Source organism: Euleptes europaea, chromosome 16 (assembly GCF_029931775.1).
Source record: "Euleptes europaea isolate rEulEur1 chromosome 16, rEulEur1.hap1, whole genome shotgun sequence".
Classification (NCBI taxonomy): Eukaryota; Metazoa; Chordata; class Lepidosauria; order Squamata; family Sphaerodactylidae; genus Euleptes; species Euleptes europaea.
In genome coordinates this window covers 31,703,704-31,717,101 of record NC_079327.1, presented here as the reverse complement: position 1 = coordinate 31,717,101, position 13,398 = coordinate 31,703,704, and the positions used below count along the sequence as shown (strand labels likewise).

General features: G+C 42.1%; 1 protein-coding gene across 1 annotated transcript; it reads right to left on the bottom strand.

The window, feature by feature from the left end:
* Positions 1-3,871: 3,871 nt before the first annotated feature.
* MFSD9 (major facilitator superfamily domain containing 9) lies at positions 3,872-11,165 on the bottom strand. Its single transcript, XM_056861886.1, has 5 exons — positions 11,081-11,165; positions 9,363-9,406; positions 7,848-7,977; positions 6,956-7,165; positions 3,872-4,656 (listed from the first exon to the last, which is right to left on the bottom strand). Exons 1-5 carry the CDS (start codon positions 11,148-11,150, stop codon positions 3,872-3,874), a joined length of 1,239 nt encoding a protein of 412 aa, XP_056717864.1. The 5' UTR covers positions 11,151-11,165.
* Between the last annotated feature and the right edge of the window lie 2,233 nt (positions 11,166-13,398).

Here is a 13,398-nt window from a genome sequence, read left to right as displayed (position 1 = left end):
AGAATGGGCTGCTGTCACAATCAGGGCATCTCAAGTAATAAGAATCAAATTATGTAGAAATATTTTCTAAGGTCAATCACATGATGTAAAAGGATTAGCTAGTCCAAGCATTTAAAGGGGACAGAGCCTATTTTTCATGTATGAAAGGTCAAAATCAACTTATATAAAACAAGACAAATCAGTTTCATTATTCAGTCTGTTAAGAATCAAGATATTAAAGAGATGAATAAAATGCATCTCATGCTGAAGGAGTATTTTATGCACGTCATTGTGGTCATGTGGATGGTCCCTATAAACCCATAGAACAAAAAAAATTCAAATCATTTTCGGAGTGTTTCTGTTCCACAAAATGGCTGGTAAGTGGAGCCTCAAAATTACGGGCGCGTATCCTCGACCTGTGTTCTCCAATACAGAGTCTGATCTGGCAAATTGTGCTTCCAATGTAAACACAAATTTACATGTGCTTCCAATGTAAATTTCAATAGAAATTTACTAGTTACTAGTCATCAAGACTATTGTTGTATATATTTGTGTATACTGTGTGAGCACTTGTATTGTCTTTGTTACTTAGTTTAATATGATATTGTATGAAATTGATTTTGATACTACCTGAGCTTGTACTGTTTCTTTATTGCAACATAGCTTAATTAACAGTATAGTGAGTCTTTTTCTAGTACCTGGAGGTTGGCAACCCTATAAGATGGTGAAATGTTTGCTGTCATCATTCAAGAGCAATTAGCTTTCCAAATTTAAGACCTGACCCATATTTTGGAATGGATACTAGTCATGATGCATACCTATTCTCTTCAGGACAGAGGAGCATGCCTATTATCTTTGGTGCTGTGGAACACAGGCAGGATGGTGCTGCTGCAGTCGTCTTATTTGTGGGCTTCCTAGAGGCACCTGGTTGGCCACTGTGTGAACAGATTGCTTAACTTGATAGACCAGCACGGCCTTTATTATGTTCTTATGTTGGAATGCAAGGTACTTTATTATGATACCAGCTGGACCAAAGAGGAAGCAGACAATGACTGGAGGCAAACAGGACAAGCGGACATCCTTTTCTTTTTATTTCCCATTTAAAACATTTTAGTGCAATTAAAAGATGCAACTTTTCAAACAATTCAAAGCTGGTTCCAACTGCTTTAAAAAAAGAGTCCCTGAGACCATACTTTTACAGGTCTTTTTTGTCCCAAATACTCCACATACATACAAACCGAACAAAACAAAGTCCCTCCTCGATGTATATAATACACAATATAAACAATCCAATTAGGTTTTCTGGATTTGTATAATTTTAAGCAGCTTTGACACATTCTGTTTTGGGCTGTACGTAGTTGAACACTGAATTTAGCTTGAAGGGTTTCCCATGCACACTTACCTGGGAGTAAGAGTCTTTACAGCAACCTTACTGAAGTTCTTCACCCCAAAGGCTTCCACCAAAAGCACATACTCGTTACACGCATCTGTGAACCATGTACAGCTATGCCCCAAGCTTCATTGGTTTTGATGGAACTTATTTTCAAATTAATAGGTTAGATCCTGTGCAAAATATCCAGACAGAAGGTATTTCTATCAGCAGACTGGGATTTTTTTACTTCCCACTACAGCCCCCAAATCCCGGCTCGCCGCCACGGCCTGTGCTGGTGTCCGGATGCCGGGGGGGGGGGGACTCCGGCGGCTTCCGGGCCCAGAGCTGCTACGGCGGCATCCGGGGATTGGCATCCGGGCCTGCACACCGGTGCTGGGGCCGCTCACGCTGGCGTGCGCCTTCTGGGCACTGGTGGTGTGGGCCCTTGTGCCGGCGTGTGCCGTTGCCGGCCTCCTAAGGCCTTTCGGCATGGCCACCGGGGCATCACAGGAATGCGCTGTCAGTTTTCTACTGGATTCAATCCAGTGTGCTTAGAATTACAAAAGTGACTTAAAAGATCTGTGACCTAGTCATATCTTGCCCATTTCGTAAATGTAACATTCATTTTATATAGCACTATCTTTTTAGTTTAGTTAAATGTTCAAGCAGGCGTGATCAGAGTGGGATCTACCAAGCTGAAACAGCCTACCAAGCGCTCAGCCATCCTCCAGGTCTTGCTGTTTGCCTTGGACTTCAGGGATTCAGGGATGCGTTGACGTATTCCTTGCAGGTATAATAAGTTGGTTGCCTGCATTCAGTGCAGTTGCAGTTGGGCCGTCCTGTGCTAAAGCCATGTTAAAACTGGACAACAGTCCAAACTTAAATTTTATTGCATTCCAAATGCAGCTGATTAAACCAACAAGATGATCTGTGATATAAGAACTGTGATTTTCCTGAAGCCTGTATACACCTATTTTTAAAAGCTCAGTTTGCTTTGGGAAAAACAAGAAAAGTAGATCAGCACTGGCGAAAGGTTTGCTACTCTGAACTTTGTGCTAGTTATTATTATCAAATTTATAATCTCCCTAATTTTCACTCCAATAGCAGGGACATCGTATTATGCTATACTTCAAGCATAATATGCTATCATATTATGCTATAATACTTCAAAACAGAATACCCTTGTTTCTGTTTGCCACATGAATGGCACTTAACCACCTTGAAAAACGGAGCTAACTGAACTCTCCTGAAAGTGTGTGTGTGTGTGTGTGTTGGCTGTAGTCGAGGGAGGGAGGGTGCTCCAGCCACAAACCTTCCCAAGTTTCTCTGTTGCTGTGGGAGGACAATCCTCTTCCTTGCTCTGTTTCTCCATTGCAAGCACAAGGGACACCTTTTGGGACATGGCACTTTGCACCATTGGAAAGAACAATCAACCATCAAAAACCAAGTAAAAGGAAGTAAAGAGGCAGGTGTGAGAACCTCCCTGGAATGCCCAGCAAATCTTCCTGTGTATTTCAGCTCTGGCTTTGTGACCTCCTGGGCTGCTGTACCCCAGGAAGAATCCAGCACAACATGCAATGCTAACATGGTCCCAGAGCAAGGATGAAAGCACTAGTGAAGAAAACGTGCACGAATTGTATATAGCCAGGTATCTGTGCCACTTGCAGTATGTGCAATGACCTCAGCACTGTGGGAAGGCCTCCGTCTCATCCTGCATCCATTCCAGCAACTGACTGCGCCTCTTCAGGACCTACCATGTATTTTGAAATCTCATTTTATCTCCAAATCAGAGGCTCGTCTCATGAGCTCTATTCTCCAATGTCAGGTATATTGGTATTGCACAACTGTAATAACTCTTTAACGACCCGTAGTATCAAACATTTGGAGACAGGAGCTGCAGACTGTCACTCTGGCCCATTCTACCACGAAGTTAGATCAAAGCTTATTTCCCCCCTACTTGGTAAATTCCCTGAAGAGTCAGTTGAGCTTTTGGCAAAGAAGCTCCTATTAGAAGACCCTCAGCTTATGCTCCAAACTGCCAAGTTCTGCGTGGTTGCTATTAAAATACGCAGAACTTTATTAGAAAATGATTGTAAGAGTATTTTACAATTTTATCAGTTTTAAGATGATAATTTTAACCAGGGGTTGCTTTTATTGATCTTATACCTTTATATGTCTGTGATTCTGCGGTGCAAAACTACTGAGTCTGGAATTTTTGATGTGTTGGCAAGTGGTCAGTCAACCGTATTAATAAATTTGAATTTGACTGTCACTCTGTCTTTAAAAAAAATGCTACAGCACCACCTTCTGTTCGCACTAGAGGCTGTAGCAATCTTTAGCTGTGTGAGTCTCACTGCAGTACTGTCCAGGCGACGGGTCAAGAAATAACTGGATCTACATGACTTGGCAACATACTTCCTGAAGAATTAATTGGAACTTCAGTGTTTCAGATGTCTGATACCATATTCTCATTTATCTCAACTGCTTGGCTATTCATTCAAGTCTGCAACAAACGGCCCACTACGCAGCTTTCAGTTTGGAATCCCTATTGCTACAGTATCGTGGTTGATTAAAAAACATGATCAGAACAGCAACAAACCCCAACACAGCTCCGAGACTGGGGGGGCCACATGGACTGAACTCCTGGGCAATTCCTGAGAGAAGAGGGGCAACTGTGCGGCCCACAGCTGACACAGATTGGCCAATGCCTATGAGCATGCCACTGGCCTGGTTTCCGCCCAGAGTCAACTCTAGATCAGTAATGCAAGTACGCCCGACAGTGGTAGAAAACGCTAGAATTGTGGAGGACAAGATCACTGTCCATATACTGGCTGATGAAGAATACAGCGTTAACAGCAAACTAGTGAGGATGGTGGATCTTAATAAAATGGCATAGTTATTGTGCTGATATAGTCTTGCGATTGGTCCAAGCAGAAAGCCTGCAGCTACTCCAAGCGTGCTGCTGTAGCTTATGAGGTAGCCAGTGAGTTTAGGCTTCATCCCAAACCTTTCTTCAAGTGCCAAGACAAAGTTGCTGTGATACAGCATTACTGCAATAGACATCAGTAGTCGTACAAGAAAAATATCCCACAGATCAGAACTTGCAATGTTGCTAAGATTCTTCGGCATCGATACAAACCCAGCCCAAGACGATCTGGTAAGAATATTACACTTTACAGCTTCATAAGACACAGGTTGAATCTGCAGGATTTGTTCTGCTTCTGCTGAGGGCCTTGCCTTGTTGCTACTGATCCATCCCTTACCAGGCATGTTTTCTTCATCAGATAGCATCATCCAGCAAAGGCCTGTGAAGGGAAATGGCACAAATTTAGGGACGGTGTCCAGTCTTTATGCAGTTGTGCAAATGAGAGATGATAACATTCACACGTTTTTTTTTAAAGTAAAATGAAGAAAGAAAAGGGTTGGTTCAAGGGAGCAGAATGAAGCAAATGTGAGTCATTCAAAATGGTATTCTCCACTGCGGATAGTCACCTAACTTGTAAGGCCTGAAATTGCATTAAAAGGAAACAGAATTTTTAGCCATGATGTGACTATGCCAATCCTTTACTGAAACGTTATCCAATTATTTTACAAGCATGTATTGGACTGCTTTCTAAGAAAGATTGCCTAAGGTGGCATACAAAACTCAGTACACACTTTGTTATCCAGCACCTGATTATCTAGAATGCTCAGTTGACTGTCACTGCCCCTCAGCTACCATATATAATATAAAATCTAGTTTATAAAGTTTATTATGCTTACACTATTTTAATACAAACTTATGGAAGCAGTGCTAGAAAAAATACAACCTAACTTTTTTATCTGTGCTAGAAGAGATCTAATATTAGTGGTCGGACTGCTCCAGCTACCTGGGGCACCATTAGTGCATGAGGGACTAAGGCTGGCACAAGAGAAGGGCACTGTTCCGCTGAGATGAACCCATCTTCCAGGGACCTTGAATCCATTCAAGAAAATCCATTCAAGCCTAGCTATTCTCCACATATCTGATCCCCTCAAGCTAGTAATCAGGCATTCAGAGGAGACTGAATCAAACATCTCTGGTCTGACTCACACCCATCCTAAGAAACTCCTCAGACATTCCTTCACATTCTAATATCTATACCAAGCAATTGCCAGCAATTAAGCAATCATACAGACATACTCTTCTTCTTTGAGAGACATTAAGCCTCTCCGCTCTTTTTCTTCGGACTCTGGAGGAGCAATCAAGTTCTTTGCCCCTGGTAAACCTTTCTTTGCCAGTTTCCTCATATTGCCCCAGGACTCATTTAGAGGTATAAATATTAGCCATCATGGCATTCATAGTGTGTGTGTGATTTTGGATCCAACACTCACCCCTTACTTGAGTGTAAGATCTCTCGCTTTCCGGAGATGCTGGTTCATTTCCCCCTCTACAGCTTTCACTCGGATGTCACTCTTCAAGATTGGTAATTATCACCCAAACCGATACTCTAGAATCCAACCCTTCCACCTTTTACTTTCTTTAGCTCTTGTGTGAATTGCGTGTATGTTTATACTGAGTGGTTGAAACTATTTTATAATAAAACCCCATTTATTATCCCCGTATAAAAAGGCTGCAAAGATCCTGGTTACCCAACTCTTGCAAAGCTTTGTCTCCATGCTAATTCCCCCAACGAAAACGGAGACACTAACAGCCCATTCCTGAGCTGAGGCGTACGGGGACGGTGGGGAAGAGGCGCAGCCTTTCCACGCCGTTGCCGGTGCCACGGAGGGGGGGAGGTGCAAATCCACGTCGCTCAGCCGCCAGTGGGACTGGCCTTGCCGGCGGCGTGAATGTGTGTAATCACATGATTACACGCATTTATGCCGACGGCGAGGTCACGCCACCTCCTATGGAGTTTCGGCCCCATTCCCAGGAAGGGGCTGTTATTCTGGTAACTCTAAAGTCACACAGATGAAATATTGAAACATCAAAAATGGTTAACGAAACACGGTTGAGGCTTGCACCCTTTTATTCAAACTGTTTCCAAAATGTAGAACACTGGAAGCTAAAGCCCTCTTCCCACTGTACAAAAAACTTGTGTTTGCTTGCCATAGACAAACCAACACTGCAATGAGAATGTGAAGAGTGTACAACGGGTATATCTCTTCTGAACATGCAATGGACAAGTAGTATAGTTGTGGACCAGACAAGTGTTGCATAAAGTACAAAATGGCTCTAAGAGATTTGTGAGGGATGGAGTATGCCAATCAACATGTCTTCTCTTAAGACATTCAGCAACACCAATTCATAGATAAAAGGTACTTCAGAGCACCAGAGAAATTATTCTGGGCAGTCAAAGAATAGCCCTGTCCTAATCAGAGTCATCTTCTATTTTTAAGCTGAGTCACTGGCATTGTACAATGAACGATGTGGTTGCAAACAACTCTGAGCAGCCACCAGCAATGTGCTTAACACATGCCTAGGGCAGTGGCTTCACATCAGCATGTATCCAGCATGCAACCCATCTCAAACATCTGCATTACTCAAACAACTTTATTCTCCATTAAAAACAACAATTACAAGGATTATAAATGACTATCAGCTTCCAGTAGCTACTGAGTGCAATAATTCAAACAACGTACCAGCATTCAAGATGAAAATTGAACCACAGATGAAGGCTGTCAGGTAAAAGCCACCCTCTAGCTCAGTAAGGTAGCCTCCAACCACTGGTCCCAGAATGAATCCAAAATTGGAGGCTGAGTTGAAGCGTCCTATGACGAGAAGGCGCTGTCTCTCGGAAACCAAGTCAGAAATGAGAACTTTTGAAACAGAGTGTGTGTGTTTAAAAATCCCTACAAGTTAACAAGAAAAGTTTTAAAAGTAATACAGCCACAAACTATCAAGTCCATATTACAGAGCACAGACTGCAGAGATAAGCAATATAAGCAGAGGCCATTTTCAAAGATATATATGGTATATAAGAACATAAGAAACGCCATGCTGGATCAGACCAAGGCCCATCAAGTCCAGTGCTCTGTTCACACAGTGGCCAAGCAGGTGCCTCTAGGAAGCCCACAAACAAGACGACTGCAGCAGCATCCTGCCTGTGTTCCACAGTACCTAATATAACAGGCATTCTGCTCTGATCCTGGGGAGAATAGGTATGCATCATGACTAGCATTCATTTTGACTAGTAGCCATGGATAGCCCTTTCCTTCATGAACATATCCACTCCCCTTAAAGCCTTCCAAGTTGAACCTTAGAAGAAGAAATATTGCTTCCCCATTGAGAAAATGGAACTAAAAAGTGCTTAACTTTTGCCAGATTACTTCTACTGCATTTAGTGATTCATGATTTCTTCTTCTCTCATCTATACAATGAGCAGTACATTCCTAAGGAGAGTTACTCCAGTCTAAGCCCACTGAAATGAATGGGCTTAGACTGGAGTAACTCTCCTTAGGAATGCACTGGAAATGATTTATGATTCCTATTGTCAACCTAAAGATGGACATAAATAGCCAAGCAGCTACTTACCAACAATAATCCGGGCAACAGCAAATAAAAACACATTGGTGGACATGCCAAGGACAAAATAACCGATTGCACTGAAGAAAATGCAGGAAAGTAGGCAATAGGGTCTTCCTACTACATCACTCCAATATCCCTGGACAAAACAGAAAAAGTGTTTTCATCACAGATGTGTCTACCATAAGTAGTTCACATAGTCTACATATTGATTCCCTTTAAATATATGAGAACATATACAACTGAAATAAGTTATCAGCCATCTTCATTTGTATTCTGCGATGATAATTTTAGTGTAGCCCAATATTTGTCAATCATTTCTATACAACAGATAAAGATACAACTACGTATTGTAAGTAGCTTGTTTCTGAAGCTATGTTCATTCTGAGCTAGGACTTGATTTATCTAAGGATAATAATGTTTTATACATTCAGTTTTTCCTATGATGATTTCTAAAAATAAAGCAAAAATTGCAGTATAATCAAAACTATTTCACTTTTTGATAGGATTAATATTGTGAAAATGTCTTTATTTCCTAAGATGTTACTTTGGTTTTATAAGAAAAATGGAAATAGAACTGATTAACAATGTATGCAGTTAGAACAGCTGAAAATGCTGTGTGTTATCTGGCTGAACAAGTGAAGTTGGCAGTATGTACAGAAAGGTGTTGAGATAATGAAAAGGAAAAATATATATAAGTATTTCTTTATAAGCTCTCAGTATGTTTATAAACATATAAGCTCTCAGTATGATTATAAGCTCTCAGTATGATTATAAAGAGATGGATTGGCTCAATAAAGGAAGCCACAGCCTTCAATTTGCAAGATCTGAGCAAGGCTGTCAAAGATAGGACATTTTGGAGGACTTTCATTCATAGGGTCGCCATGATTCGGAAACGACTTGACGGCACTTAACACACACACATGATTATAAATACTTATGGTGATGTAACTAATATCCTTTCAAATAAATTATACAGCAGTTACCTGATGTTATATTATAAATTATACAGCAGTTACCTGATGTTAGTCAATTCCCTATATTATAAACTATATTGTTTTCACTCATGATTTTTGAACATAATGGCGGTTTCACAAACATTTGTGGCAGATGGGTCAATTTAAAGAAAGAAGAAAAGGGGGGGGGGAGGCCTTTTCTGATCTTGCCTTCTATGCTTATCCAGCTCCAAACTGCCCATTATAGTTGATGTTGGCATCACAGTATCTCTTCCACAGTACTTTTCAGCCTACACAGTATCCTATATAACAAACATGCAGTGGTCATAGGAGGTAGGTGCCCAAGAAGCAAAGAAACTAAGCAAAACTTGAATCTATGACTCCAGGCTTGAAGTCTACAATACCCTTCTGCTAAGCTGAGGAGTCTTTGTCTGGAGGACAGACTCTTGCTTAGAATTGATAGGATACAACCCAGAGTGTTCAAATGCAACACTCTTTGTCCACTGCATGGGTCTATTCCAGGTCATTGACAATCAGCAACTTTTTAAAGGTCCAGGAACAAACTTACCACCAAGGTGCTGGAAAAGAGCTGCAGTACTCCATATAAAGATCCTAGAAGTACAAAATGCATACAAAGCAAAATATTAATGATCTTACTTAACTACGAAGGAGTTTTGCAACATATTTTCAATCATGGAGGAACAAGCATCTCCCATCACAAGCTGTGATAGTAGCCTTTGGTTGCCTCTCCTGGTCCGATCAGTTCCTTAAAGAAAGTTTCTTGGGATAAACTCATTATTTAGCAAGTTTGTTAGGAATACCAGGGAAACAGGATGCACCCCAGTATAATTTTTAATCCTAGGAATTCCACAGCTGACAGGCACAGAGATGACCACATAAGAAAAGGACAATCCGAGGGTAGGAAGCTTAAGAAACAATCTTCCAGACCAAGGCACCTCTGCCTTTGTGGAACAGCTGCTAAAAAAGCTATTCTTTGCATGCCAAACTTGGTCAACAGATGGCATAGTTAAACTGAATCTGCCTGTTAAAGATTGTGATAAGACACAATATCAGTACAGCACATATTTACGCACACATAAATAAGGAAGCATCATAGCAAACACTTCAGAAGAGCAGGAAATACAAGTTTTACCATATGAAACACATTGAGGAGATGTGCTCAAATGTTTCCTGTTTGCTTGAAGGTGCCTCAGTGGGGAGAATAAAACTAAGGCTCCTAGCTAAATTATTTTAAATATTATTTGTAATGAAACAGGAAGAGAAAATGGGGATTTTCCAGGGTGGCAGCAACATAACTAATTCCAGGCCCAAAATCTGATTTTGTGATTGGCTGATGCTGGAAAGGGGCTTCACCCTCCCCCACCCCAAAATCATTTCACCAACATGAAATAGGGGCTTTTTAGGGGGCTCCATGTGTCACATCCAGTGCATAAGCTGTCTGCAACAGGGCAAAAAGCAACCCCTGGGCTTTTTGGGTTGAGAAAACAGCACAGAGCTGAAGCCCCCTCTCCCGCAGTGAATGAGGGCTTGTCTGCTGATGTCTCTGAGTAACAGAGAGGACCTGCGAGGGGAAATGGTCAAGGCTCTCTCTATATTTTAAAAGAGATGAGAAGGGTACCAAACGTGATGGCCTGACCTACTTGTAACCCTAAACCTGAGAGAGATAGGTGTAGAGGGTAGAGGGTGGAAGGCACTCTGTTTGGAGAAGTGCCATCACAAGGGGTCGGTTACAAGCCCCCTGATATCCTAAGGCAAAGGTTCCTAAACGTTTTGAGTCATGGAGCACTTTTCAGGAGAGAAATTCGTCACAGAGCACTAATTTTCACCTAGCACCCATATACTAAACCAAACGACAGCAGTATTTTTTTTTGCAATCACTTCATGGAGCACTAGGAGATGTTTCGCGGAGCACCAAGTGCTCTTTGGAGCACAGTTTGGGAACCTCTGCCCTCAGGGAACCGCTATTAAGTCTCCCAAGCAAGTTCGCTGTCCAAGTGTCACGTCCTTCGACTGCCACATTGGCTCAGCTTTCCTGAAATCACAACTTATGACAGCACAGACAGCCTTTTAAAAACCTGGCCCATGTAGGGCACACAAACATTCCAAGGTCCACTTTTGCTAAATTAAGAATCAAGTTGTGTCTTTATACCAAGATTTTTTGAAGGACGTCTCGCTAGTGCAGATTGGTTGAGTGGTGTTGAGAGACTGTTGCCACAAGAGACTCGCCTTCCTTATTTGCTTATTAACGCATTAGGATGTGCTTACCTACCACTCCTGCCACCGTCGGGCTCGCTCCCAAAGACTTGACATGAAGGCTTAATAAGGGGACCACCATGCTGACGCCAAAGAAATCCTGAAAACAGACAACACTGATTTTTAGTAACTTAAGCATAGCCACAAAGACAAAATCATGTATTTCATGGAATCATAGAGATGGAAGGGACCACCAGGGTCATCTAGTCCAACCCCCTGCACAATGCAGGAAATTCACAACTACCTCGCCCCATATCCCCGGTGACCCCTATTCCATGCCCAGAAGATGGCCAAGATGCCCCCCTCTCAAGATCTGCCTAAAGCCATAGAATCAGCATTGACCTTTAGTTCACTATCACATTTCCCACACCACCAAACCTAGCATGCTGTATTTATCTATACTTCGTATTTTATTATTCTGCTCAACAACAAAAAAAAGGCTAACTGTCCCCAAAATGAGAGGGCAGTGACTACTCTCGTATGCAAGATCCCCTGAACAGAAATTTCTGGACCTTGGCTGCAATTTTAAAACTTGCTTTGCTGTGCTGTGCGCACATCTGGGTCTAGTGCAAGATCCTAGAAGGACAATAACACAAATCACTTTTCTTGAGCGATGGGCTCAGTGCAAACCTACATAATGCAAAGATTATTTCTGTGCCTTTTGAAATTCATTCATTCATTCATTCATTCATTCATTCATTCACTCACTCACTCACTCACTCACTCACTCACTCACTCATTTCCCACCCTCCCTGGCCAAAGCCAGGCTCATGGCGAGTAACAACATTAAAATCAACATACCTCACAAATAACTAAAAATTCATTAAAACAATACAGATTTCAAGATGTAAAAACATAATCTAAAACCCCTCAGTTGGCGCTAAATCCAGCATCCACTGAGACTGCAATCAGCAGGCAAATCCCCTCTAATTTATAGATTAACAAATACAATTAAAGGGGGGGGGAGACAGAGAGGCCAACATTGTGATTAGAGTGTCAGACTAGGATCTGGGAGACCCAGGTTCAAATCCCCATTCTGCCATGAAAGCCAGTCACACGTTTTCAGACTAACCTAACTCACAGGCTTGTTGCGGGGATAAAATGGGGGAAGAGGATAATGACAGTAAGCCATTTTAGGTGCCCACTGAGGAGAAAAGCACGGTGCAAATGAAGTAACTAAATACTGGGGGTTACCGCACTTTGTATTCCCAGCGATGTATTAAGAGCTTGAAAATGTTATAAAAAACATCGCTTTAAAAGGGTTTTTGGATACTACTGCTTATAAATGGTTGGAAGACGTCTTCACAGCTAAAGCGGCCAAACAAAGTGCGAACAGTATTTTTTATAACATTTTCAAACTCTTAATACATCGCTGGGAATACAAGTGCAGTAACCCCCAATGGCTCTGAATGAGGATGTTCCATTACACTATTACGCTCATGGAGCGGTGAAGTCTGATCTGGAGAACCGGGTTTGATTCCCCACTCCTCCGCATGAGCGGCAGTGGCTAATCTGGGGAACTGGATTTGTTCCCCACTCCTACACACAAAGCCAGCTGGATGACCTTGGGCTAGTCACACTCTCTCAGCCCCACCTACCTTTCAGGGTGTCTGTTGGGGGGGGGGGAAGGGAAGGCGATTGTTAGCCGGTTTGAGTCTCCCTTAAATTGTAGAGAAAGTCGGCATATAAAAACCGACTCTTCTTCTTCTTCATAAGGAAGAACTTTGCTGGGAAGGCGTGGTGGGCATTGCTTGGTGGGGTAGGTGGGGCTTGTACTATCCCCACTAAATTTAAAATGCACTAGCTAGCCATAGATACAGTTTAGAAAAGCTTTGTCACTTAATTCATCTGAGCTTACTAAACGCTCCAGTATCACATGATGAGGCAATAAAATAACCATCCAGGAATCTATTAAGATTTACATTTGGATGTGTATATTTGACTTGTTTACTTGCCAGAGCGAAACCTTGCGCTTTACCCTCTATTCTAGCATGATTATGCAAAAATCAATTATATCCCCCCCTTCCCCCAAAAAACCAAGGATGGAATACATGGTTCAGTTTTCCTCTGTTTTATCTACATGGTAACTCTGAGGAAGTTCAGGCAGGGAGAAAATGTGACCGGCCCCAATGCCATCCAGTGAGATTCTTGGCAGGCTAGTGATTTACATCTGGGTCTCCCCCCAAATCTCTCTGTGTGAAGATGATTCATTGCATCCCCACAAACAGATGAGAATTCTCTTTATGATCCCTTGCGGATCTTAAATCTGCGCTGGAACCTGGATGGCGACAGAAGTGAAGCACCCACGTGGAAAGGGGATGCTCAGCGGT